This window comes from Micropterus dolomieu, linkage group LG04, assembly GCF_021292245.1.
Source record: "Micropterus dolomieu isolate WLL.071019.BEF.003 ecotype Adirondacks linkage group LG04, ASM2129224v1, whole genome shotgun sequence".
Taxonomy (NCBI): Eukaryota; Metazoa; Chordata; class Actinopteri; order Centrarchiformes; family Centrarchidae; genus Micropterus; species Micropterus dolomieu.
In genome coordinates, this window is record NC_060153.1 from 21855543 (window position 1) to 21882023 (window position 26481).

A 26481-nucleotide genomic window follows, 5' to 3' on the forward strand; every position below is an offset into this window, starting at 1 on the left:
TTAAAACATGATGCAGACCTATATGCAATGAAAATGATTATAGGTCATGGGTGTTTACCGGTGTTTACCCAATGGGTGTATGAGTGCTGGGACAGGCTACCCACAGTGGCCGACCCTGCACAATATAAGCAATTTAAATGGATTGATGGACGATGTTAAAGTAATTGTACCATTGTCGTTGAAGTAGAAAAAAATGTTGTTTACCTCTGCATTTTCACTGTTCCACCGAGCTTTTAGCCTGTAGGCCTACTATCTGTCATCTGATCCATAACACATGACAATTTAACTAATAGGGCCATTTGTGTGTTTTGGCATTTTGCATTGACGTATGATCAATGATCAGTAATAAATGGTCAATGGCGTATGACGTAGGCTATCACTGATTTTGCATTAAACATACGCATTTTGTTAAAGTAGGCCTGATGTATTATTTGGAAATGCTTGAGCGGAAGTTGCCTCGGCTCATCCTGTGTAATTTGGCAGTGGGCGGCATTGCTCCGTGGTGTTTTTCTGGGAGGAGTGTGGCAGGCAAAGAAAACAGCAATAACTAATGGTTCTAACCGGGCAGTGTGAGTGAGACGTGGACGTAACCAGATAGATCAAGTTCCTCGGGAATACCTTGTCTAGGCCGTCTTTTAGACGACCCTGTCGGTCCACACTTTTAATGACCGAGGAGGTAAACGGGACCCGTGAATAAAAAGAGAGCAGGCGGAGACGGCGACATCAAAGGGACTAGATGTAGCTCCCTAGCGCTGTTCAGACCATTATTCAACACACGAGCCGAACAGCCTCTCAAAGCAGGAGTGAGTTAGCTTTGTAGCAAGCCACTTTTGGTAATTGTTGGCGTTTTGTTGCTCATGTTAAGCCCACTCTCCATAACTGCTATTTGCATCTATGGCCGCTGATACAGTCTACGAATAGCATCCATTTCATTTTGTTTTGAAGCTTTTCTCCCCTTCGGAGCCTCCTGGTTTTGTCTTTTCAGGGGAAGAAAAGACGTGCGCACGCGCGCCGCGTACAGCTACTCATAAAAACAACAGTATCATACTATAGGCTAATATTTTGTGAGCCGTACCCTCCCATGCCAAAGAAGAACTACAGTTTGTAGAGTCCTGGTTGAGTAGCGTTTTCTCGTTTTCTTCAGATAAATAAACAGTAAAGGCAGCCGCACTTCGATTTTTTTCCCTTTGTTATTCAGACCAAGACAAGCAGATAGCTCCAGCTGAGGCAACACGGCTCCCAGTTTTGAGTCCTGCATGTTTTTTTGGGAAACTTTTAAACCTCTCGGTATTCTCTGTTCGGGAATTTGGAGAGGGAAACCCCTTTGTAGTCATCCTCCTCCCAGCTCTCCCTCCACAATAAGTGGCACATTGGAGGTATGGATGACCAGGCCCGCATGATGTTGGGTCATCTTGGACTAAATGGACTGTCTCAGGAGGATGTGGGCGACCCTGACAACATAAGGAAGCATCATACCCTCGGCCAGCCACAGCAGGACATTGGTGACATCCTCCAGCAGATCATGGCTATCACAGATGAGAGTCTTGATGAGGCCCAGGCCAGGTAATAACACAGGACACGGTAGGGCCAGATAGAAGAGTGAACATGTTTTAAGAGTTGGATTTGGGTCTGCACCAGGGGATATCTTCATCACAGCATCCCTCAAGCTTGCATGGTCTTACACACACATCATACGCTGTAATACACTGTAATAACACCCCCTAAAACCCTAATACTACTGGAATTTTTGTGCTCATTTTAATTTGATGTCTAGGTGTATCCTCCATTAGGCCTACATTCCTGTCCCTCTGGCAAACACACATTATGCATATACAGTATATTGGCCTACTTTTAATTTAACCAGAGATTGGAGAGGGTGGGATTTCCTCTTCTTTCCACATTTAAAGTGCAGCTAGACGTTTGGGAGTTTAACCGAGGGGACAGGGCCTACCAGGTGTTAGGAGTTGAGGAGTGTGGAGCTGTTTATCAGTTACATGATGAGAGGATCGATTATCACTGCATTTGAGCCTGTATCTGCTGTAAATAGTCCCTGTTACCCATCCTCCTCCCCTCAACACCCTAACACATTGTTACATCTTTACTGGTAGGGTGCTGTTTTTTTATTTATGGCGAAGCATTTAACAGCCCTTGTACATGACAGTGAATTGGGACTTGTGACCCCTTTGACACTGTGTTGTGGCTAAACCTGTGGGTCAGTGCTCTGTGGTGTTAAGCACAATAGTAACTAACTCATAGGGCCGCGTAATAATTCAATATCAAATCAAGTTATATTCCTACAATCTATAAATACCAAAATGTGTTGCACAAATGAAGACTTTGGTCTCAAGTGAAATTTAACAGTGGGATGCAGGTGTGTGATTACACGTGTAGTGGATGGCGATCATTACAATCATAACGTCCAACTCTCTACTACTACTAATACAATCACAATTGTTGGCTCAAAATAATATATCAAAACAGGCAATACTGTGATACACCATACATATATTTTCAGTGTAACTGAAAATGCAAGTATACCCTTAAAAAAGGAAAAAGCACTGACATGAATGCATTTTTCATTTTTGTCCCATTACTTTTGTGGCCTTCATCCATGAGGGACGAAACATCTTCGAGTATCTTCAACCAAGTCCAGTTTCCCTTACTTTAACCTTCTTTGGATAACTATGACCTGGATGACTGAGAATCTTCACAGACATTTTGTGGCCTTCATTCATCTAATATAACGTATTATTACTGTAATGCATTGCCTGTCTTTGTCCCTCTCCTGATCTCGTACTCAGTCTTTCACTGCCTTTGTTTCTCCTTCACTTGGTGATGTAACTTTCTGAAAAACAAATTCTCTCCCCTGCCTGCGTGATTTCTGTTTTTCTGTTTTTACAAAGCAGGAATCAAACCGGTTCTGTATTTACCCACGGCCTTAAGAAGCTTCGTTTTTGTTATTGGAGAGTTTAGTAGCAAGTAAATATACCAAAGTAGGGCTGCAGCTAACGATGATTTTAGTATTCGAAGCTTCGATAGATTATTTCAACGATTCATCGTTGCGTCGTTTAACCCTTTAACGTCCTCTCAACCATTTGGAAGACCACATTTTAAGTCACTTTATCTCATTGAAAAATGTACTGAACTTAATTCAACCTGTTTAAGCCATCTCTACCATTCGGTGTAGGTATGCTGTGCTAAAAAAATCCACTAGTTGTCACTGTTTCTTTAAGCAGCATGCCTTTTCAGATACCCTCCTTAGAGGAAGTTAAAATCGTCAAAATCACTGCACACATGAAGAGTCTTTTTGGTGGAAATTTCAAAGGTTAGGATATTTTTTTCACATATTACAGTTCCAGAGGAATTTCTTAAAAGAATTATGTAACTTGATGCAAAGAAAATAAGTCTAATATGGGTCAAATAATTTTCTAAAAACATGCTCTACCAAACGGTAGAGTTGGCACTTCATGGTAAAGGTTGGCTAAGCTAATGTAATACAAATTTACTAGCTAATGTAATACAAATTGACTGCTTGCTATGAAATTGAAAACTTCTGAACATTCATTATTGTTAACATGACATATATAATGTGTTTCTATTATATATATGTTGAATTAATTTCATAAATATGTCGTTATAATGGTGAAATCATGCTATACCAAAATAATAATAAAAAGATAATAAATGTACAGTTCTTATGGAATAAAAAACTTAAAAACAAATAAATATCTTGAAAACCAAATAACTATCTAGACAAAATAGACATGTGTTGGTATTCACATTACTAGCATTATAAGAGTACATGGTTTGTAAGTGTGATTTCTCTTTTCTGTTTCACAAATAATAGATGGACACTAAAACATTTTATGGTGCAAGGCCACAGAATTTTCCAGCCCTTATACCAGAAAATCCTCAAGACTGCCATTAATCTGAGTGATGACGATAACAACCAAATAGAGCCTCCTGATCATCAACATATCAGAACATACCAATCTGTACTCTGCGCAAGGAGTTGGGAGATCCGATCAAAACTAGCTCCGAAGAGATTGACTATTTCCTGGCAGTACAACCTGTCATAGGTGTTTTCAACTTCCCAGCCATGGATGACTACTGGCATCGCCAGTCACATCTCAAGACGTAAAGAGATTCCATCCGTTACGCCAGATTATTAATTTTACTGATAATCAGCAGGACAAAGACTGTCCCGACCGGTTTCAGCAAGATGGCTCTTCATGCATTTTAATACAACAAACTTTAGAAAACATCATATAAAATGCTAAGTTGTTGCAGAAATAAATCTGTTTTACAGTCAACAGCAGAGAAGGCGACTTCAGCACTTCATCCCTTATTACGTATCTAGGGTTTACAGTAGAGTTCATACCAACTGTATGCACTACACAGTAACTTCATTGATTATTGAACAACAGCTACACTAAATCAAGTAAATACTGTATTTTGCAGTGATCTAGACACTGATAAGTTGTCTCAGTATCTAAGTCTGTCTAAAAGATTGAGAGTACATACAAATGTGTTCTTCTGAAATACTCAAAGAACAGAAATACTATGTTAGTAATATTCAAAATGCACAAAAATCAATTACTGTGAAATTACTGTGTAGTGCTGTTTTGTATGAACTCCACTATAAACCCTGTCTTCACAATTAGGGATGAAGTGCTGAAGTTGCCTTCTCTGCTGTTAACTGTCATTTTATATGATGTTTTCTAAAGTTTGTTGGTATTAAAATGCATATTTAAGTATTACCATGAAGAGCCATTTCAACTGTTTTGTAGAGCAGTATATCAGAAAAACTATTGGGTCTGTTAAAAAAATTTTTGGGATTATTTTTGTTATTGCCCTAATGAAATAAAAAATGTAAAGAAATAATTTTTCCATCACTTTTTTCTTGGTGAGGACTTTAAAGGGTTAAGAAGTAGGCTACTTTTGCTTGGCGGCGGCGGCGGCTACAGAGAGAGCTGGAGGTGAGTAAAAAGGTGCAGCTCCCCAACACCCAGTTAACTCATGACTGTGAGGTTACAACTGACAGCCCAAAAAGGAGAACAACAAACACACGTGTGCACATTTTCAGCTGAGGATTGCGGCTTACTTTGGCTAGCCTTCAACTCAACAATCAATCATGATTTCAGTTAAATGCTAAAGTTGCTGTTAATGTTACCTTGCCTGTGGTCCACTGGCAGAACACCGGCTACTTTTTGTTCAGCTGCCGTCGTGCTGTTGCCGAGGCGACATAAGTTTCGTTTTACGGTGGACGGACGGTAACATGACAGAGTTGTTGTTTTCTTTAGTTTGAAATAATCCCATACTTTGGACACTTTCTTCTTTGTCCCTCGCTCTTTTCTCTCTCTTCCTCCACTTTGCAAACAGCTCCATTATACCTCGTGTTCCCTGGTAAATGTCCCTGCGAAACACTATGCTGTAAAATTACATGGATTAAATGAAGCATCAGTGCAAAGAATTTGTGTGAAGCATTTTATTAATCGATTTAATCGATGAATTGTTTCAGCCCTATACCAAAGTGTGTGATGATTTTTAAAAGCAACATGAATGTGTAGCAGTTTCTACAAATTCAGATTGCGATAATCTGGCAAAGGGTTGAAAAACCAAAACAACCAGAAAACGTCAAATTTTAGATCAAATGTCTGCAGCAAAAGAATGAAACATTGATGCCTCTGTCAGAAGGCATCACAATACTAGTTTCAATTGTATTGTTGAAAACTGTGTAACATTTTATTGCAATATTGATTATTTGGTCCCACTCCTATGTGGACACAGACTCATTCCCTGGGGCAGCCATGGCTCAGGAGGTAGAGCGGCTCGTCCACTAATCAGAAGGTTGGCGTTTCGATCCCTGGCTCCTCCAGTCTGCATTATTACTGAACCCCAAATTGCACCCAATGGCTGAGCCGTTGGTGAGTGTATGAATGTATTAGTTTCTCTTTCTTATGAGCTGCCATTAGTGTATGAATGTGCTCAAACGGGGTGAATGTGGCATGTAGTGTAAATCGCTTTGAGTGGTCTGAAGACTAGAAAGGCGCTGTACGTGTACAGTCCATTTACCATTCCCTCTGAAGTGTTTGTGCATTCAATCGCTCCCCTTCTCATTTTTCACTAAGGTGAGTAAGTCCAGGTGTATCAGGCAGTTATGTGCTCCAGGCTGTTTTCAGTCAGAGGCTTAAACACGTCTGGTCGCATACTCATCTGAACCCAGTTTGTTCAGTACTGACTTACTATGTGTAGCCACATGGTTTATTGTTGATGGATGTCCGTGCCTGTAACCATTAGAATATAAAGTCTACTAAAGAATGGTTTATAATTCACAATCTCTGTCTCTCTGTCTTTCATTTTCCGTAAAAAAGGAAACATGCTTTAAACTGCCACAGAATGAAGCCCGCCCTCTTCAGTGTCCTGTGCGACATCAAGGAAAGGACAGGTAAGTTGTCAGTTTGCTTCCTGGGTTTGACATCATGAAGAAAAAGATTGTGTGCTAACAAGGGTGAGCTTTTTTTACTCTTCATCACTGCATCTGTGATTGAGGCTGAGGTTAACCCCACAGTTATTAGTTATAAATAAATTATTTAGAACTCGCTGTTTAAGGCTCGTAGTATTTTCATAATTTTTGGTCAAGGTTTTCAAGGGTTAAACAGAATATATTTATTTTTGATGTATAAAAGTGAGCCTTATAATCTGTGACAGAGACTGAGAGAGAGATTGGAGCCAGATCAGCAGATTGTTTATCTGTCCAGCTACATTTTCCCAGCCTTCATTCATCTATTGCTGCTTGTGCGATTGTGCACTTAATGCATTGTCTCTCTTTCCCCCTCTCTTGCTCGTGTGCTTAGTGTGTCACGCTCTCGTGCTTTTGGTTTGTACGAGCGTGATAACAACAGAACCTTTTGACTGAGAAATGCATGGGAGCAACCAGATCGTCTGGTTTTGTGTGTGTGAACTTGTGCCAGCAGTTAAGATGATGTCATGTTGAAATAGCTCTAATTGTTTGTTGCCACGTGAACAATCTGAGCAGCCGCAGGATGGTTTTTAAAAAGAAATATTTGATCCTAAGTTTGTCTCTTTCAATCCCACCCTAGTGATTTTGAGTTTTCAGTCAAGGGCCAAAATTTGTGTTTTACCTGGAAGAAAGTCATCTCGGCTTTTGAGCGGAGAACTCACTCACAACACTCAAGGCAGAGAGAAGTGTGAGCTACATGGCAGCCACTGTTATTACCTCACCCCATTCACTTAACTTGGAAATGGGAAGCGGGAGGTTGGCAGCATGAGGGATACGGAGTTTCCAAGGCAACTATTTGTCTCACCTACTCGCTGTCATTCAGCTTTTTTACACTCCTAACAGCCTGAATTTACAGGATGGGGAAGGGAGGATGTAATAGTTTGGAGGAATGAGAGTCAGAAAAGGGTACATTTGTTGTGATGGAAGAGTGATCAGATGATTCTTTCACCTTTCCCCAAAAATGGGATGAACAAGGCATTTTGTGCAGTTGCCAACCTGTTCAGCTCATTTCTCATACCACGGCATTGACCCAGAAAGAGCCAATCTTTGCCTTTAGTTTGAAAACGTACAAGCCATGTGTTAGACCATCTCTCAGTACAACCCCAAGCCCATTTGTTCCTACTGAAGATCTAAATCTTTTAAAGCAGCTGGGCACTGTAAGTTTTACCAAAAGTTACTCAAACAGAAGTAATAGTGCATTTGTGGGGCACTATTTTCAGTAGTGCCTAAGGCACACCTGTGCAATACCCATGCTATCTGATTAGCATCTTGATATGCCACACCTGTGAGTTGGATGGATTATCTCGGCAAAGGAGAAGTGCTCACTAACACAGATTTTGACAGATTTGTGAACAATATTTGAGAGAAATAGGCCTTTTCTGTTCATAGAGAAAGTCTTAGATCTTTGAGCCCAGCTCATGATGACTGGGGGCAAAAACAAAAGTGTTGCGTTTATAATTTTTTTCAGTGTATTTCCCAGTGATTATCAAATAGTAGTTTGCTATGAGCTTGAACTGCCTATCCCTAATTTTCATTAATGGAGTAATTCACATTTGGTGGTGTATTTACAGCAGCATGTAGGATTGACTCAAAATAAAATCATTGTAAATAAATTCAAGGTAGTGAAGGTCGAGTAACGTCAGCCAGCGCAACACTGGGGCTCATTGATGTGGTCTAATAGTTTGTGGTCTAATAGTTTTTGGACAACAATGGAGCTCTGTGGCCCAGAAGAATATATCAGGCTTTGGCTTGACAGACAGCAGTAGGATCGATTCAGTGTTGGTTTTGGTCGACAGAAACAAACAAACAAAAACAATATATTGAATCAAATCCTTTCAACGTAATTTACTGTCAAAAAAACTTCTAATAAAATGGTTAAGTAAATAAAGAAATCCTATAAAGTTAAGGCCAGTTCATCGTCTTCCATACTAAACCTTCAGGGCAAAACTCATTTAGGTGCCTCTTTTAGTGGCAATGAAATATCAAGCAAAGTTTCCTATTGACGCAGTTACAAACATGTAGGTATTATAAATATAGTCAGGCACCCAGGCCCTTAAATGGTGTAAATGGTGGTTATCACCCTTGTTTACCCTTTAGCACGAACCTGGTATGAATTAAACCTTGATCAGTATGTTGATTTGCACGTAGCTTTTGTATGTCAGAGATGTGACGGGACAGTTGTTGGTTCACTCTCCTTCCCATTGGTGTGTTGTTGCTCCTTCACACTGATTTGACCAATTCTATAATGCTCAGTAACCGATGGATATTCTTAGAGAAACACATTGACACACTTTGTTTTAATTTCTGTCGTTTTCTTTCTTCTTTCAAGCAGAAGTTTAGAACATATATCAGTCCTTTCTCCCTCTCAATTGAGCTCACACTGCCTCCCGCTTTCTGCTGCCATTGTCTCGTTCTCTTCCTCTCTGTCCCAAGTTAGAACCATTAAAAATAACTCCTCACATGACAGCGACAGTCCAAAAAACACTGCTGGATGTATCTGCCCACTTCCCTGTCATCCTAGATCTGTCTCTCTTTCCCCTCCTTCCTGACTGCTGCGCTATTCCCGATACATCTCTCTGTTTTTATTAGCAGTGTTTTCTGGGAGGTTTTGAGTGTATTATAGTGCACAAAAAAATACGACAGAGGCAAAGCAAAGTAAGAAATAAGCACACAGAACAAATGACAAGAGAGGCGAAGGGACACGTAGCTACAAACATGGAAGATGCAGAAAAAAAAAGAAAAGAGAGCTACAGTAGAGGCAGGAAAAGACAGCGAGGGAGGGACAGATTGATGGATGAGTTGGAGGGAGAGGCGGTAATGGTTGTGTTTCATGGATTGGCAGACAGTTGATAATCTCCAGACCCCGGAGTCCTGTCAGCCTTCACTACAAACAGATTCTCAGCGGGGGACAGTTTGCCACCCACGGCCCCAACTGGGCTCACAAAACTGGATTTACTCTGTCAGAGCACTCTGTTCCACGAGGCGTCATCTCTTTTATTATGTGCACTGTGTGTGTGTGTGTGGGTGTTACTGTTTATACACTCAGCAGAGTCATTGGGCAATCTGGAAGGCTGGGCTCAAACTCTGGACTAATTATGAATTAATTAACAGTAATGGGACCTGGCCCCCTTCGACTATAGTTTGTCTTTTCTTTTCTCTCATTCACTCTGCTGCTGTCCTCTCTTTCCCGCATTTACTGTTTTCTTAAACACTCTGTTGCCAGTTTATTAAATACACCTAAAACTAGTGCAGTTCAAAACAACAGCTGTCCTGCCTTCATGAAGGCTGTGATGTACTGTTTTTGTTTAACTATTTTAGAGAGGTGTTAATTCAACTGAATGGTCATTTTGTAGGGCGTAGTTTGGTGCTTGAATTTTATTGCATTATACTAAGATATGTTTCCAATATTTAGTCTGCTCTCTAACTTGATATAAATGGCGTGGACAAAAGAAATACCTCTATTAGAAACAACCCTCAGTAACACAATATGAATGAAACTATAGCTACTAACCTGAATGTATATTTTACTGTTACAGTAAATTACTTTGTATCAAGATGTTTCTTTTTTGACCCCCTTTTTTCAACTTGAATTTCCCTTACATTTTTATTTTCCACTTTACACAAATACTAAAAAACTTTAGGATGAAAGAAGATGACGTGAGAGAAGTGATCGGAAAGAGAGGAATTGAAATGAGGGAATGATGAGACAGACTAAGAGAGAGGTTGGGATGTTAGAAAGTGTACATGTAAATGAAGGGAAAAGGGGGATGTAGACGTAGGAGAGGCGCTTATCTGTAAACTGGTAATTACCTCTCTTTGTCCGTACTTCTGAGACACAGGTGGATGTGTTGTATGTGGTGTTGGGGCTGAACAATTAATCAAAATTTTATCGAAAGCAAAATATGGCCTACTGCAATTTTCAAATGGCAGGAGGTATAATATTTGTTAAAGGTGATATGTCTGTTAAAATACCATTTTAAATGAAATAGCATCATGCTGCAGAGATGTCCTGGCCTACGCATCATATTCTACAGACTTAAGAAAACATCTTTGTGTGGTACAGATTCCTGCGAAAATCATACATAATTCATTTTAATATGTTTTTTTTAATGAAAATGAGAATAATGATGTAAAAATGATCATTCCCCCTAATATTGCAAATCATATCACAATTACAATATCAATCAAATAATCACAATTAGATATGTTTTCAAAATCCTTCAGCCCGTGTGTGTGTGTGTGTGTGTGTGTGTGTGAATGAGCCAGGCTACACAAGCATGAATGACTTTGTCAATATACTCAGATGTAACATTACATCCATATTGTATATATTAACCACATTACATCACAGCAAGTGCACTGCATTGGAGAACAGCGGTGCTTTTGCTGTACTGTAATACGGTTTGGGAAATCGCTAGTGTGTGTGTGTGTGTGTGTGTGTGTGTGTGTGTGTGTGTGTGCGATAGCCTGCCAAAATTAGAGGCGATCACAAAGTGTGAGTGTTTGTCGGTGTGTGTGTGTGTGTGTGTGTGTGTGTGTGTGTGTGTCAGTGTGGATGCTGCTAGCCAGATGCGGAGGCTGTCATTGCCCTCGTTGCGGGATTATGAATGTGAGACGATCTCTGGAACTACCTTGTAATTGCCACCTAATTTGCATAACTGTGCAAATTAACGACCTCTCAAATGAGCTTTCATTTTTCACTGGGTCTTTAGTTGCTCCTTAAGAGCTGGCGTTAATTAACAGCTGTGTGTGCATGTGTGCAGGGACGCTTGTGTATGTGTGTCTGTTTTTCTGTGGGCTTGTGGATGCCAAAGGAAAGCTGGCATTTCTCCCATAGCAACAGCTATAGTTTCTCTTAATGTAAACCTCCCCCTTGTCAGTGTTTTCTGTGGTTTCTATGTCTCTCTCTGTCCCTGCCTCTTCTCTTTCTGTCCCACTCCAGTTGCCCCAGTGTGTAGAAACCACTTGATCTCCTCACTCCCTTCAACTAACAGAGCTATAACGGAGGGTTCTTTTGTCAGTCAGTAAGTTCAGCTGTGCTGTCCATAGAGGCTGTATATTTCACGTAGAGTTGTTCTAAAAGTATTGCTTTGGTGTGTGGGGGGAAAAAACTTAATTCCTTTATAGGTTATTCTAATGTTTGCTTATCAGTATTACCTTTTGGTCGATAGCCAGCTGTTGTTGCTTGAGGACGTATGAGATTAAAAATTGGGGCTTGTCTCTTGAGTGGCTAGCAGATAATAATTGATTATATTTTTATTGAAATACATTTTTCAACTTTGGATTTGAGGACATTGGGAGGAAAAAACTGAAGGAAGGAACTAAATGAAAGAATCTTAATAAAGTGTGGAAATTCTGTATGTGTGTGGGTCTTGCATATTGAGATAGTGCTCTCTGCTGGCTGGTAAGGGTTTTTGAGTTGTACTCAAAAACACCACAAACTACACTGAGTGCCCCAGTTTGTACACAGTTTTGTGTACACAGTTTTGTGTACAAACAAAAAGTATATTAGTCATACTGTATGAAAAATGTAAACGTTCTACTTAAGGGAAAATAATTCACCAAACTGAAAAACAAACCATGTTTTTGTGTGACAACACCTTGTTTTCTATGATGGGTTCACTGCATGTTAACCACTGCATCACCTGACGACGATTGAGACAAGGACAACGATATTAAGGATTAACACTGTTCCTGTACAGCTGGGTAGGTCTCTATTCATTATTGAAGTCATTAAAAAGCAGAGCAATAGGGCTTTGTAACGTTACATTTAGTGTTAAGTTAGGTAGCATTAGCTAACTAACATTACATTAGGAACAATCCACAGCCTACATTTTTAGGTTTTGGAAAATGAATAAAACATACTTCTCCTTTCAACCTCTCTGGGTAGCGATTGTAATTATTACCAGAGTCACCCAGGAACAGCGTTTGACAACTTTTGCATTACTGTGCTTTCAGACCAAAAGCGAAGCGAGCGTTTGGGGCGGTGAGTTTACATACAAAGTCAATGCAGAGACGCGTAGAGCTGCGATTTCATGTCGTGCGGCGCGAAGCGATGCGAAGAGGGCAATGCGAAGGCCTTTGCGTGAGTTGAAAATTTTCAACTCAAGTGAATTTTTGCGGGTTCTAATCGCCATCTCAGTTTGTGTGTGAACACTTGCAGCGAATGTACTCACGCGAAGAAAGCGCCGCAAGGGTTAAATTCGTGTTTGGTGTGAAAGCACCATTAGTGTCAATGGAGGTCAGCCATGAAAGTGTTGGACCTCAGTTAGAGCGAGTCCTATACTGCGCTGTATTTGGCCAGCTGCATATTCGGGGCGTGGCTTAGCAAAGGGTCAATTTGAAAATGACCAACTCACCGGTAACACAGCCACTGTCAACCAGTGTTGGGCAAGTTACTCAGAAATTGTGTATCCTGGTTACGTTACTAGTTATGTTACTATATTATTTTCCACAGAATGACAGTGGGGGGGGCGTAAAATTTGTGCAGCGCTGTTCACGAGAGAGAGAGAGAAAGAGGGAGCGAGAGGAGGTGCTGCAGGAATATATGCTCCTCAATGCAGCTCCTCAATCAAAGATGATTATGGGAAACACTGCTTTCACTACCACCCCCCTTCACCGCCAAACAAAGCAGTCTCCCTCGACTTAATAATATCATATTCAACAGCAGCAGGTGTGTTTTTTCAAAGTATATAGCCTAGGCCTAACGTTTCTTGCTTCAATAAATCAGATGTAGAAATGTTCGCAGTTGAAAGCTTTTTGCTGGTTTACACTAGACGAAAATGTTCTTTGCATCTTAGACTGTAACAAAGTAATGGCAGTAGCTACTTAAAGCTGTGGAAAGAACTCCTCTCTCACTCTCACTCCATTCTTCCTTTAGTGTTTGGCTATCAGCGGACATGAACAAGAAAGTCCGGTACTGCTGAGCTGCCGCACAGTCGTGGATTCACGTCAAGGATGGTGCGTTCGGTAACGAGTAACGCAGCGTTACTTGCCTTAGTAACTAGTAATAATATTACTGTTTTAGAAAAGTAATTTGTTACACTACTAGTTACTGGGGAAAGTAATATTATTATAGTAACGGTTACTGCCCAACACTGCTCTCGACACACACTCCTCTGGAGAATACGCTCCGGTAGACTCTGGTCAGCTAATTGTTTTCTTTTGTGGTTTTTCGGGTGCAGCAGTGTAGTTATTAGGGGAGCTGCAGAGCGCACTCTGGTGGGCGAACTATGCAACACTCCTGACATGAGTGAAGAATCTGACTTTCTGTTTCTTTTTTAATTCTGATTTAAATGCAATTAGCTCATATTGGCCGATAATATCAGAGAGCCGATAAATCGGTCAGGCTTTACTTGGAAGATCTGGCTTTGAACATTATCCTGCTAACATGTCCTTAACTGGGCTTGATTACTTCTCATCTGATGTGGCTGTAACAGTTTTATCCATCTCCACAGCCCTGGGTATCCGAGGCGTCCAAGAAGAGGACTGTCCAGACCCTCAGATCATGCGACTAGACAACATGCTGTTAGCAGAGGGGGTTACGGGCCCGGAGAGGGGCGGGGCCTCGGCAGCGGCGGCAGCGGCTGCCGTGGCAGCTGGAGGGTCACCTAATGAGGGAGCCTTACAACACACTGAGTACAGAGAGAAGCTCGCTCAGATACGAAAGATGTACCACGCTGAGCTGGAGAAATATGAACAGGTGTGATATTAGACAGCAGAAAAAGAGCTGCTGTACAATTTTGATCATGATAATAAAAATTACATATTGCAAAAAGTATTACTCACAAAATAATACTTGATACGTCACTCATCATGTCACAGATTTGATATGTTGCGACAGCTTACCATACAGTGGGACAGAGCCACTCAGAACTGAGTACCAGAACTATGTGTTTCGGAGTATAGTAATTTTGCCCCAGAAGTGAAATTATGGATCGCAGAAGTGCAGCGAGTGGCTCTTTAGGCTTAAGTGGAACTGATAAAGAAAACAACGTGTTTGTTTACAGGCATGCAATGAATTCACTGACCATGTGATGAACCTGCTGAGGGAACAGTCCCGTACTCGGCCTGTCTCACCCAAAGAGATAGAGCGAATGGTGGGAATCATCCACCGCAAGTTCAGCACTATCCAGATGCAGTTAAAGCAGAGCACATGTGAAGCCGTCATGATCCTACGCTCCAGGTTCCTGGATGCCAGGTTGGTTTATTTTCCTCTTAATTTTAGCCTTTCAGTGTGTGACAGTGTACTTACAACAATACGAATAAGAGTATCTGCTTTAGTATTGCCATCTTCCTTTCTGTCAGGCGGAAACGAAGAAACTTCAGCAAGCAGGCGGCAGAGGTTTTGAATGAATATTTTTACTCCCATCTGGCAAACCCCTACCCCAGTGAGGAAGCCAAGGAGGAGCTGGCCAGGAAGTGTTCCATCACAGTTTCTCAGGTCTGGACATCAAAGAAACACTAGGGACAAAAGGGACTTTGGAACATAAAGAAACCGATAAAGCACACATTTTCACATGATCCTGACTTACTTCTGACTTTCTTTTTACCTCTTTAACTCTCTCAGGTGGCCAACTGGTTTGGAAACAAGAGGATTCGGTATAAGAAGAATGTTGCAAAGCTCCAGGACGAAGCTACCCTGTATGCTAGGAAGTCAGCTGCCAGTGTATCTTCACAGGCAAGCCAAGCCAACTCCCCAGCCACACCAAACTCAGGTACATGCACGCACACACACACGCACGCACGCACGTACAAATCAAAGGCATTGCCTCTTTCTCATCAGACTCCTACTGTCTGCCCAGAACACGTCATGTCAGCCTGGGTTTGACCTCTCACCACTGGCTGAGGTCAAACCCAGGCTGACATGACATGTTCTGGGCAGACAAGAGGTTATTTCTCAACACATCCATGCAGTCAGTGTGGTAAAGCAAATGACGAGGCTGAAATTCGACCTGACTCTAAAGTGAGTCGTGCGTTTCCAAAATCGGGTCAGAAACGGGCTTTGATAATATATAGTCATATATCAAATTCATATATACATTAATAACATAAATATTAGTCTTGAATAATAAAACAAAACATATTAAATTAAACTTAAACATACTGGTTTATACAAGAAAAAATTTGCGTTATATATCACTTGAAATACCCTACAACAGTGGTTTTCAAAGTGTGAGGTGGGCCTCCCTAGGGGGGCTCCAAACAATTTCATGGGAGGCTCAATGAATGGAAGTGAAACAATATTACATGACGTATTGCATTAGTTATCAAAAGGAGATCACATAGAATACTCTACATGTGTGAGACTTCAGAGATACAGTAGTTTTTGGGAACTGTTTTCCCCCATCAGAGTCAGAAACTAATTAATGCCTCAGGACAGACCTTTTTTAAAACTATTTGGTTGTCAGAAGTTATGTCAAACAGCAATATTAGGCTATTTTGGCTCAAATGTTGAGTGTCTAGGGGATCAGATAATATACTCATGATCTCATAGGCATCCAGGTATTGAGCGAAACTTACCAAGTAAACTGAAGTGCAATTTATACTTCTGCGTCAAATCGACGGCGTAGGCTACGGGGCTACGCAGAGGCTACGCCGTCGCCTGACGTGTACCTCCTCAAAAATGTAAATACACGTCGAGTCGATGCGGACCATAAGCTCTGTGATTGGTCGGCTGGGTAGCCTCGCAATGCCTCCGAGCCAACCGGAAGTACCCCACGCTTTGAAGTAACATTTACTAGCGGCCAAAACGGCGGCTGTAACACAGTGAATCAATATATTTGACCGTAGCAACCCGAGCGAAATGACTCGTCTCAGAATGTGGTCCATTCGGTCGGTAACATTTGAAAAGGCTACGCCAGCCGCACGTTTACAATTTTACCCCCATTTACGTTAGCGGAGCGCTAAACCGGAAGTTAGCCTGCTTGGCCGGCAAAATTCAACACAGTGGACGCTGTAGCGCTACTGCTGACTAGCGTTTGGGGGTGTAATTGCAGAATGACGGACACACCTACGCACAAGTATAAATGCATGGCTACGTGCGTAGCCTACGGCGTAGGTACGCACGTAGACCCTACGCAGGAGTATAAATGGGCTTTAAAGATGTGGTGGGGGCTTTGTCTGAGGGGAGGCCGGCAGTCTCAGACTTTGAATACCCTTGCCCTACAACTTGATGAATGAACGATTCTGTGGTCAACAGAGCCCCCTCGTGGCCGGATAGCACAACAGCAGTACTGAAAACATCCACCAGGCGAAACACAGCATATGTTTAAGGACGTGCTTACGTACATTATGATCAAAGAATCGGCAAGTTACCAACAACACTCAATATTAAATGCATATTCCAAAAGTATGACACTGATAACATAAGAACATACGTAAGCTACATTAGCAAAAAATGTTATACTAACATTATTTAGTGGTCTAATATTAGCAAAGAAGGTTTTGGACTCATGTTTGTGCATGAACGCACACAACAGGCACCAACTACTGCTCACCCATAGAAAATGTGTGGAATGGCCTTAAGGAGGTATGACATCATCAACTATGGCAAGTGCGCTAGGATCAAACACAGAAAAACAGAAAAATTGCAGAGGTCTTGACAACAATAAGAAGAGTGGAAACAGTAGACTTTCCTACAGCCAGGTTGGCCTGCAGCTAGGTCTGTTCCTTGCTTCGAGCCTCATACTGCCCAATCCCTCATTCACCGTGATGTTCTGTAATTGTACCTCCTCTCAGGTCTCCCTCCCTGTTCTCCTCCCTCCAGTTTAGTCAGTGCTGACTTCATATGACCCCCAGGAACCAAAGCTAACAGCTTCCCTATTGTAGTGTGTTGAAGGCAGTAAGATATCCTCACTGACTGAACAAATCGAGAATAAGGTGGAGATTGCATTTCTTTTGTTCTCATGGCACTCAGTGTTGTGTTTCATCAGAGAGATAAAGCCCATAGGAGAATCCCTGTCAGTGGAGCCCTTGCTCGTATCAGACGTGTGTTTTTTAGACTTTTAAAAAACCGTAGCCCCTAAAAAAGTGCAAAGAATTTGAAGCTGTTTTCCCTTTTTGTAAAGAGACCTGCTGTCCTTTTGCTGGATGGCAAAAAAAAGTGCACAAGAGGACAAACATTTTTGGTAATTGTGCTTTAGTGGGTTGGTTCACCTTTGCTCCACAGTGAAGACGATCTGGCCATAGTTTTGTGTGGTAAAGAAATGCTCCCAATATTTTGTATCAGCTCTTTACTATGGTCTTTCAGATTCTGCACCAATCCTTTAACTTTGCTTAGAGTTTCTTGGTTTCCCATTCTGCATAGTGTTTCTTCAGTGCTGATAACATACTTTGAAAAAAACATTTACATGAAAAACTGGAGAAAGATAAAGTCTTTTTCAGAGTTCCATTGACATCTTTTCATGTGGCAGCCGGGCCGTTTCTGAAAGTCTCTGTGCTCTTGGTGAGACATCCACTGGTGCCCCTGAGGGAAGTGCTAATGCACTAACATGTTGGTGACGTATATTGTGCGAGACGAGAGATGTAGTTCATTGAGCGAGTTGACGGAATTCCAGTTAACAAGTCGGAAAACCTCGCTCAGCCAGCCGTTGTTTACAACTAGCCAGTTTAGCTATTGATATATTTACTCACACTAAACACAGTAGCAACACGACCAAATACAACTGTTGGACAGCACTTTGTGTACGAAAATTTCTATGAGACACAAGTACACAGAAGTACTAATAAACAGTATAAACTAGAGCTTTCACTAACAGTTGATACCCCGACAGCCATCTTGGATCACGAAGTTGGGCTAGAGCGGTCCTCCCTACTTCCGAAGTCGGGATTCCAACTTAAGGGGGCGTTCCCTTTGAAATTTTGACCTTTGAACTCAGAAAATCAGACTTCCCATGTCAAACTGAACGCACCATTACTGTTTTACAACAAACTGCGACTTTCTTGACTTGCAAAATTATATTTTAAATTGACCAACATCATATGTGTAATTCAGGGTTCAATTCTAACGGGATAAAAAGATAAGTCGTCTCTCGCCATTGACCGTACATATTTTTTTCCAAAATAAGGTCCTATGAGCCGGTAGCGGAGGTGAGTGACTTAGGCTCTCTATATAAAGATGGCCGACACGTCTCCACTTCCTCCCACTGTAAAAAAAAAAGAATGCAAAATAACACGGATTCTTGCGCTGCCATCTTGTGCTGGTGTCATCATTTTTAGCCAGAGTCTGTGCGGTAGTGATTGGGATTAAGCTGAGCATATACTGCGTGATCGTTGAAATCTTGTTGTTTTATACATACATACAGGCGCTGTGAGGGGAAAAAAAGGCACTGATCATGGGGAATCAAGTCATGGCTCTGCTTCAAATGTGCGACAGCCTGACGATGGCCGACAAAAATTTCTGACATGTCAGAAATTCTTCTGACTGACTGCTGTTTGGGAGCAATTGATCGGTCCTCGCTCCCCCTGTACACTGCACGGCAAATGACGAGGCTGAAATTCGACCTGACTCTAAAGTGAGTCGTGCGTTTCCAAAATCGGGTCAGAAACGGGCTTAAATCGCATAGCGTGTGCCCAGAGCCGTGGTTTGCGAGGTCCCACCCATATACCAGGCAGACTCACTCGCAAGCAGGGCTTAGCTGTCAATCATGACGTGAAACCCCTTTTTATAGCTTCAAATATGTAATTAAAACCAAATGTATCAGGAAAAACACTTTAACATACATCAGCATGGGGGAGGGGCTTGTGACTTATACTGCAGCCAGCCACCAGGGGGTGATGAAACCTTTTGGGGAGCTCTCATGTTGTCCATCTTTACATAGTGTCAGTGATAGGAATGAGTGGGACAGACTTTTAAAGCAGATTGGGTGTTATTGGGAGAAATAAATTGCACCCAATAAATTGTTGGCACTCTTGGTAACTACCTATGTATTAAACCAGCCCTGTCTGGAAGGGCAGCATGTTTAAAATTAGGGTATTAAAATGCATAAATGTAAAACCTGTACTTAATGTGTTATCGGCAATAGGAGGATACCCAGCCCCGTGTTTCACTCCTGATGGGAGGTAATGAGGACCTGCCTGGAGGAACTTCCCTCGTCAGGGTCTCCATGTGAGTAGCTATAGTTACACACTGTTGCTGTAGTTACACACCATAGTCATGGTAACCGCCTTTCCTTGTGTTAGCATGTGGCGTGACACATTGTGTGGATCCATAGACTGTATATGGATCCTATTGATGTAGCTCCTTTTACACACTGTGTCCTGCACTGCATCAACAACTGAACGTGAACACTTGATTGTTGTTGGGCATTAAAGTAAACATAACGTGTCAACAATCTACAAATGATGCAGGGAGAAACGCAGACTAAACCACAGGTTGAATAGTGTAGTGTTTGCCACAGAATGACAGCGTAACCTAGGGTTAGGGGAGAAGGGGGGTTGGAGCGTGCAGTTGATATTGACTAGCACCTGTGTACAATGTGTACACCCAGCTGTATTCTAACGTTAACATAGCTATTAGGGCTGAACAAACAATCCTTTTTTAAATCGAAATTGCGATTTGAAAGAACGCGATTAGCTAATCGTGAAGACGGTGATACAAAATGTAGGTTAATTATACAGCACATCTGACCTGTTTTAAGCAGTCATGAAGTTACAAATTCATTCCGTTGTTCTGTTCCTCTACAGCTAATGTCCTGTTCCACTCTGAATGTCTGTTTGTGTAGGTTGATGATGGCTGGCAGGACAGTGGTTATCCCTCTTCCTGTCTCCCCCCGCCCCGAGCACCATGCAGCAAGCACTACGTCACCTCCAGCTGATGCTCCACCTTCCCTCCTCGCTCCCCATCCTGCTCCTCAGAATAATACAGCCCAGGCTGTAGGCTGATCTCCAGCCGAGCCGCAAACAGACTCTTTAGCATTCTCAGAACTTATTTTGTTTTGCTTTGAAATGCTGATCCTTTTCCCACATCTGTCCCACAAGTTATTATTATTATTTTTTTTAAATCCTTCCACTTTACAAACGTGTTGACACCTTTAATTGTTTGTTTCTTTTTACAATTACTCACCACATTTTTCTTCTATTTAAAAAAAAGTTAAATAAATGATGAAAATAATTTTCCTGCTTAACTGCTTCACCCTTGAAGGTTTAGGGCCTAAATCTGGCCTTGAACCCAGATGTGGATTCATCATTTTATTTAAAAATATAAGAATTATAATTATTCTTAATTATAAGAATAAAAAGAAGAAACAATTAGATTAGAAAAAAAAAATAGAAAAAAAGGACAAAAAGAAAGCATGTAGTTATTTTTAGATGTTAAACTACAATTTAATTATTTCTTTTCTCTAAGGTTTTTTAAGAAAAAGTTTGTCACTGAGAAAATACATTTAAAGAGTACAACAGAAACATCTAAATGGCAGAAATGACCAAAAATTAATAAACACATTTTCACTTATTACATTTTTGTATCCTGTGGTGTTGCTTCAAACAAGAACTGGGTTGAAGTTTGTTTGTATTTATGTGATTGTAAATACAATATTGCTTTAACAGCTAATGATGTTTCTTAAAAGCAACCAAACCAAAGAGGCTTTAACCCAGGAGATCAGGATCAGTGTGTTGTGCCCATGTGCACACAGTTAAGATGGGATCATGTATGTTTTTAGTCATCTGTGCCCTCTTCTGGACATTTTGAAACAACTCTGTCTTTCATGCCAAACCAAGCTTACAGAGGAATGTTTCCTCCCCAAACTCTTGTTTTTGCTGCCTTTCTTTGTTTTCACACCTTTCTTTTGCTAGTTGATCTTGAAATAGCGAATGTCAACAAATCCTGAGACCTGATTAACAGAGAACAGGCTTTATATCTAACTATTAGTCATTTATCTGCTGGAGGAGCTGCAGAGGTGGACATTAGTCCAGGAGCATTTGATAATGTAGTGAAAGCCACACAATGTAATAGCTTGTTAGTATGATAAAATGTCCCTCAATTGGCCAAAAAATGTTTAACAACAAAAGAACATTGCTACATGTGTAATTATTGCAATAAATTGTGATTATGACTTGACAGTATGCAATGTACCTATAGGATGATGCTGTCATAATGATTACATGAGTCTTAGAAGGCTATGATTTAATTAGTTAAAACTACACTCTTTAAGACCTTACAATAATTGCTCTTTGTTATCTGTACTGTTACATTACCCAGAAATGTGTTGTATTAACAGATTTCATTACTTGTGCAGCCCATTAAGATGAACTTTTTATTGCATTTTGTTATTCTGCAAACATTAAAGTCAACTGCTACGTATCCTGTCAAATGTCCTTGTCCTTCCCTGCAATGTAAATATTGATAATTTAGTTAGGACTAAGGACTATTTCATAGTTCTTACAGGTTTAATTGCCAGTGTTTTGTATGACAGTATGAATCTAAGATGAGACATTATATTGATCATTCTCCTTTCATTTAATATCTGATGGTTCTGTGGTGTTTTAATTGAGTTCTCTAAATAATCTTTTGATGTCTTAAAACATTATTTCTGAATGATCCCCAGCTACATCCTAAATTCAATGACAAAAACATAGTCATAGCTTTTATACTTTTCACCATAAGTTCATTGTTTGCATTTTCTCAGTTAACAGCATATAAATAGCAATAAAATGTCCCTGGGCGTCATCCAGGCACAACAGAAAATTTTGGATTCAAACAAACAAAAAAAGAAGCAAAATAATACGGCAGTGAAACGCTTCATACGTGACTAGAACTTGTGGGCAGTGTTTGAATAGGGGAAGGGGTTAAAGGTCGAAAGTGATTGTTTGAAAGAGAGACACAGACACAGTGAAAAACAGATTGTACACAGAGAAGAACGTGGGACTGTTCTCTGTTCACCATGGATTGTTCACCTGGAGTGCTAATCCTGTTTTCTCTCTTATGTTCAGGTAAGGAATCTGATTTACTTTGAACAGAGTAGCATCTGCATTTTACAGATCTTGTGTGTTAACTGGCATTGACGTCTGTAGAGATGTATATAATTTTTGTATTTTCAAAGGATCACAATAAATGGTGCTCACACAACAATACAAAAAATACATGGAAGTACATAAGCAGTAGTGCATCCTTTTAGAAGCAGTGATTACTTCTGACTGTTTTCATTTGAGCTACTTTTTCCTTAAGCATAAGTCCCTATTATTAAAGCTGCTGAAAGCATTTTCTGTCATCACTAGCAATGGGGACGTTTCTGGGAGGAAAACTTTGGTGGTTGTTGTATTTCTAAATGTAATTTTTCAATACTGTGAGCACCACTAACAAGGTAGAAATCTCAAAATCTGGGCAAATAAAACCAAAGCAATCTGGATGGCTGCCAGTTTTTGTAATTTGGGTAAACCAGACCCTTAATGTAGTAATATATTAGTTTTAACAACAGTGAAAATATTTCAGTATTCCTCTCTGACACATCTTTTTATTACATGTTTAAGCTTTTATTTCTTTTTTTTGCTTTGTCATCAAAAGCACTTCCGTTCAGTCTGTGTATTTGCTCAGGTTGTTTGCTCTGGGGTTAGTGTTCGTTTACTCAAAGGTTCACAGAGTTGCACTGTACATGCGTGTGTGTGTGTGTGGTGTTGCCAGTTCTCTCTTTCTGTGCAGTGGCTGGTCAAGTTCCGGTTGTCTCTGTGGAGCCCCGGGCAGCTACTGTGCGCCAAGGGGAGTCTGTCAGCTTTAGGTGCCAAGTGGGGAGCGGTGCACAGCCAATTCAACTGGAGTGGAAGAGAGCCAATAACCAAGCATTACCAGGTCAGGAGTAATAACATGTAAGCACAAGCATCGTTCATACAATATCACCATCTGTGAAGCTTCACTGAATTCTACCTTTTGCTTCTAGACAATGTGAAGATTGGTCCTGATGGCTCTGTGCTGACGGTTGCTAATGCCCGACCTGGAAACCAGGGCCAGTTCCGCTGCGTGGCAGCCAACTCTGCAGGCCGCAGCACCGCCACAGCTGTGTTGAACGTCAAATGTGAGCTTGTTTTTCGCAATTCACTTAGAAACTGTGGCCCTCCTGAAAGAGTATTCTATCTTGCCTCCCTTTTATCAAAACTAAAATAATTATACCAAAATGTTTTTGTTGTTTGCAACTTGTTTCCACATGCCCCCAAGTGGCCAATAACATTAGTTACTGCAGGTGTAACATGTCAGTCACGCCTGAGTGTCCTCTCTGTCAGTTGCTCCCAAAGTGCAGCTGACACCAGCAGGGCCCCTGCAGGTCAGAATAGGTGACCCGGTGTCAGTGGAGTGTAAAGCCACAGGCAGGCCACGGCCCAAGTTGACCTGGAAACGCCAAGGATCCTCCCTGCAGCTGGTTACCCGGGAGACAAATGATGCCAACACAATAGAGGTGAAATATAAACACAAGGACCAGTAATACTTTAATTTATTTACACATTTTAAGATAATAATAATAACAGGATAATAATTTCCACTTTATTTCTCAGTGGCCTGCAGTGCACCCAGAGGACTCAGGAGTTTATATTTGCCAGGCTGAAAACAACGAGGGGGTGACAGAGGTCAAAATTGACATCATTGTTGAGGGGGGGCTGGGAGCACCAGTGGCGTCAGTGAGCACTACAGAGATGACAGTCGTGGAGGGACATACAGTCACGATGTCGTGTCGGGCTAGTGGTAAGATGGTTTGTGTGCCTGTGTGTGTCTCTCAGTGTTGCTCTCAATTCTCGTCTTTCGCTTCATCCTTTCTTTCTCATCTTCATTCCAGGTTCCCCTCCTCCTGTCATCACCTGGTCCAAGCTACGAGCACCGCTGCCATGGAAACACACAGAGGATGGTGGAGTTTTGACACTGACCAGCGTGGGGCGCCAAGATTCAGGCCAATACATCTGTAATGCAACCAACATACATGGCTACAGCGAGGCGTACACGCAGGTGGAGGTGGAGAGTGAGTCGACGCCGCGGACAATAAACACTGACGGTGAACATCCAGTTTGTCTGTCACTGCACATGATAGGAGTAATTGTCTTCTCCTTCATGCAGGTCCTCCGTACGCCACCTGCCTGCCTGACCAGGTGAGGCTCCGGCAGGGAGATGCCCTGGTCGTGCAGTGCCTTGCCCATGGCTCTCATCCCATTCAGTTCGAGTGGAGCCGGGCAGGCAGGGCGAGATTGCCTGCAGGAGCAGAGACCACAAAGGATGGTAGGCTGCTCATAGCCCACGTTAAACTGTCTGACAGCGGAACGTACAAGTGTGTGGCCACCAACCACATCGGCTCCAGTGAGGCACTGGCCAAAGTCATCGTAAAAGGTGAGCTGGTGTTTGGCCTGAGGCAGTTCAACTGACTCTCTACTCTGTCTTTCACTCTCTACTCATTGATTTCTATCTTTGCTTATTTTCGCAGCTTAATCCACTGTGGTCACAACGTCTGATTGACAAACCATCTATGCAGCGATTACAACCTCTGCACACCTGGTTTGTAGCCGTGAGGACAGTGAAATGGTTAATACTGACAAAACAGAGAAAATTATATTTAATAAATTCATTTATTTTGATGTATTAAAGTGAAATATATATGCTGTTTAAACTTTTTTATTGTGCAGATTGGGTTAATTATGTTTTTTCTTAGAAAACCGATACTGTTGCTAGTATTGCTCCTATCTCATATTTGCCTTTGGAGAGCTTTTCTCTGGACCTGTGTGTGGAACGACATCCTGCACTACATGTGTAGGAGTTTCCCCTGCTGGAATGTCTCTGCACAATGTCCTCCTCCCTTTATGTCATCTGATCTTGTCTACACTACACTGTCTAAACTGTTCTAATATAAAACCCTTTATAATGCCATTAATTATTAAAACAATAAAGACCAAATAAAATAATGTATTACACATTTTTTTGTTTGAAGTGTATCCAGATTAGGGGTGTACAAAAATGATGAGGAGTGGAGAGGGGCTGGGCACAGAAAAGTGGGATGGTATTGTCTGGATGGTTTTGCTGTCTTGGAAGAGCAGGGGACGGGTCTTTTTGTAAACTCCAGATTTATAGTTTATTTCAGCCTTCCCTTGCGATATATATATATATAATTAATAGTTAAATCGAAATAATCATACCAAAAACATATCTTTCGTGTGTGTCATGATTCAGTAGGGTGCACTTTACTATGTGCAAAGGACAGAAGTTTATCTTATTTTTATTTATTATCTCAATTTTTAAAAAAATTATTAGCCTACATTACCCACCATGCAGAGGGTTGCACTTTTTTCCAATGTCCAGCTAAGGTCCAGCACTCCTCCACACTCCACAATTAATCCACACACACACACAGTCATTTTTGTACAGTTCCTTAATGTTTACATGTGGTGTTGTTTTGCCATGTGAATGCCTTTACACATGACAGATTATAAAACTGGTTTCAAATCTGAACATCACTTCCCATAGTCCTTTCTTTAACCACATGGTGGCAATATGTAGCTTTCAGGCACACACACAAGTTGCCTTCAGGCTAAAGGAGAACATTTTGAGCCCTTACACCCTGGCAGTACACATGGATTGCACAGTCAAGCTATTGTTTTCCAAATAACTGCATGTCACCCCTAAGACTAAAACTCTTGGCTGACCAGTGCAGCTCTCTGAGTAAATATGGACTGTAAACTCCTCTTGAACAGGCAAAGTTCAGTTTGATCAGTCAAACGTGTTGCAAACTGACACACTGATGGCCATGTTGTTGGAGACCTTGGAAAACAGCTTTCACTAAATGAGGTGTTAGCCCGACATTTAGGGTTTGTGGCTGCAGCAGAGGGTTTGGAAAGAGAGCTACCATTTCCAGAGCAGCTGCCAGAAGTGAGCCTATATGTGCTGCCTGTGATTGTGGCCTCCCTTGTAAAACGCCCGACCTCCGCAGAGACGCAGGCTTTATTCTTTTCACTATTCCTCCCTCCATCTTTACAATCGTCTTCAAAGCTGGGGA

The 26481-nt window shown here is 41.4% G+C and overlaps 3 protein-coding genes across 3 annotated transcripts in view; 2 read left to right on the top strand and 1 right to left on the bottom strand.

The window, feature by feature from the left end:
• The window catches only part of mvb12a (multivesicular body subunit 12A), a 33234-nt gene extending 12936 nt beyond the window's left edge, over positions 1 to 20298 (bottom strand). The window contains exon 1 of the mRNA XM_046046421.1: positions 20154 to 20298. The gene's annotated coding sequence lies outside the window, so the exon portion shown is untranslated. The remainder of the gene's footprint in view (positions 1 to 20153) is intronic.
• Positions 513 to 21829, top strand: LOC123969230 (pre-B-cell leukemia transcription factor 1-like). The gene is made up of 8 exons (XM_046046418.1): positions 513 to 1563; positions 6375 to 6448; positions 13981 to 14225; positions 14533 to 14723; positions 14831 to 14966; positions 15093 to 15240; positions 19549 to 19631; positions 20248 to 21829. The coding sequence occupies exons 1-7, from the start codon at positions 1379 to 1381 to the stop codon at positions 19587 to 19589; spliced, it is 1020 nt and encodes a 339-aa protein (XP_045902374.1). The 5' UTR covers positions 513 to 1378; the 3' UTR covers positions 19590 to 19631; positions 20248 to 21829.
• A 575-nt stretch (positions 21830 to 22404) lies between these two features.
• LOC123969732 (basement membrane-specific heparan sulfate proteoglycan core protein-like) lies at positions 22405 to 25404 on the top strand. Its single transcript, XM_046047362.1, has 8 exons — positions 22405 to 22453; positions 23160 to 23306; positions 23395 to 23529; positions 23735 to 23907; positions 24005 to 24191; positions 24283 to 24462; positions 24558 to 24824; positions 24919 to 25404. The coding sequence occupies exons 1-8, from the start codon at positions 22405 to 22407 to the stop codon at positions 24921 to 24923; spliced, it is 1143 nt and encodes a 380-aa protein (XP_045903318.1). The 3' UTR covers positions 24924 to 25404.
• Positions 25405 to 26481: the final 1077 nt, after the last annotated feature.

Bases quoted from the DNA above. Each gene is read 5' to 3' on its own strand.
- LOC123969230 (XM_046046418.1), top strand. From the start codon at position 1,379: ATGGATGACCAGGCCCGCATGATGTTGGGTCATCTTGGACTAAATGGA. The intron at 14,226-14,532 runs GTGTGATATTAG...GTTTGTTTACAG, and splicing joins AGCTGGAGAAATATGAACAG to GCATGCAATGAATTCACTGA. The intron at 14,724-14,830 runs GTTGGTTTATTT...CCTTTCTGTCAG, and splicing joins TCCAGGTTCCTGGATGCCAG to GCGGAAACGAAGAAACTTCA.
- LOC123969732 (XM_046047362.1), top strand. From the start codon at position 22,405: ATGGATTGTTCACCTGGAGTGCTAATCCTGTTTTCTCTCTTATGTTCA. The intron at 22,454-23,159 runs GTAAGGAATCTG...CTTTCTGTGCAG, and splicing joins GTTTTCTCTCTTATGTTCAG to TGGCTGGTCAAGTTCCGGTT. The intron at 23,307-23,394 runs GTCAGGAGTAAT...TTTTGCTTCTAG, and splicing joins CAATAACCAAGCATTACCAG to ACAATGTGAAGATTGGTCCT.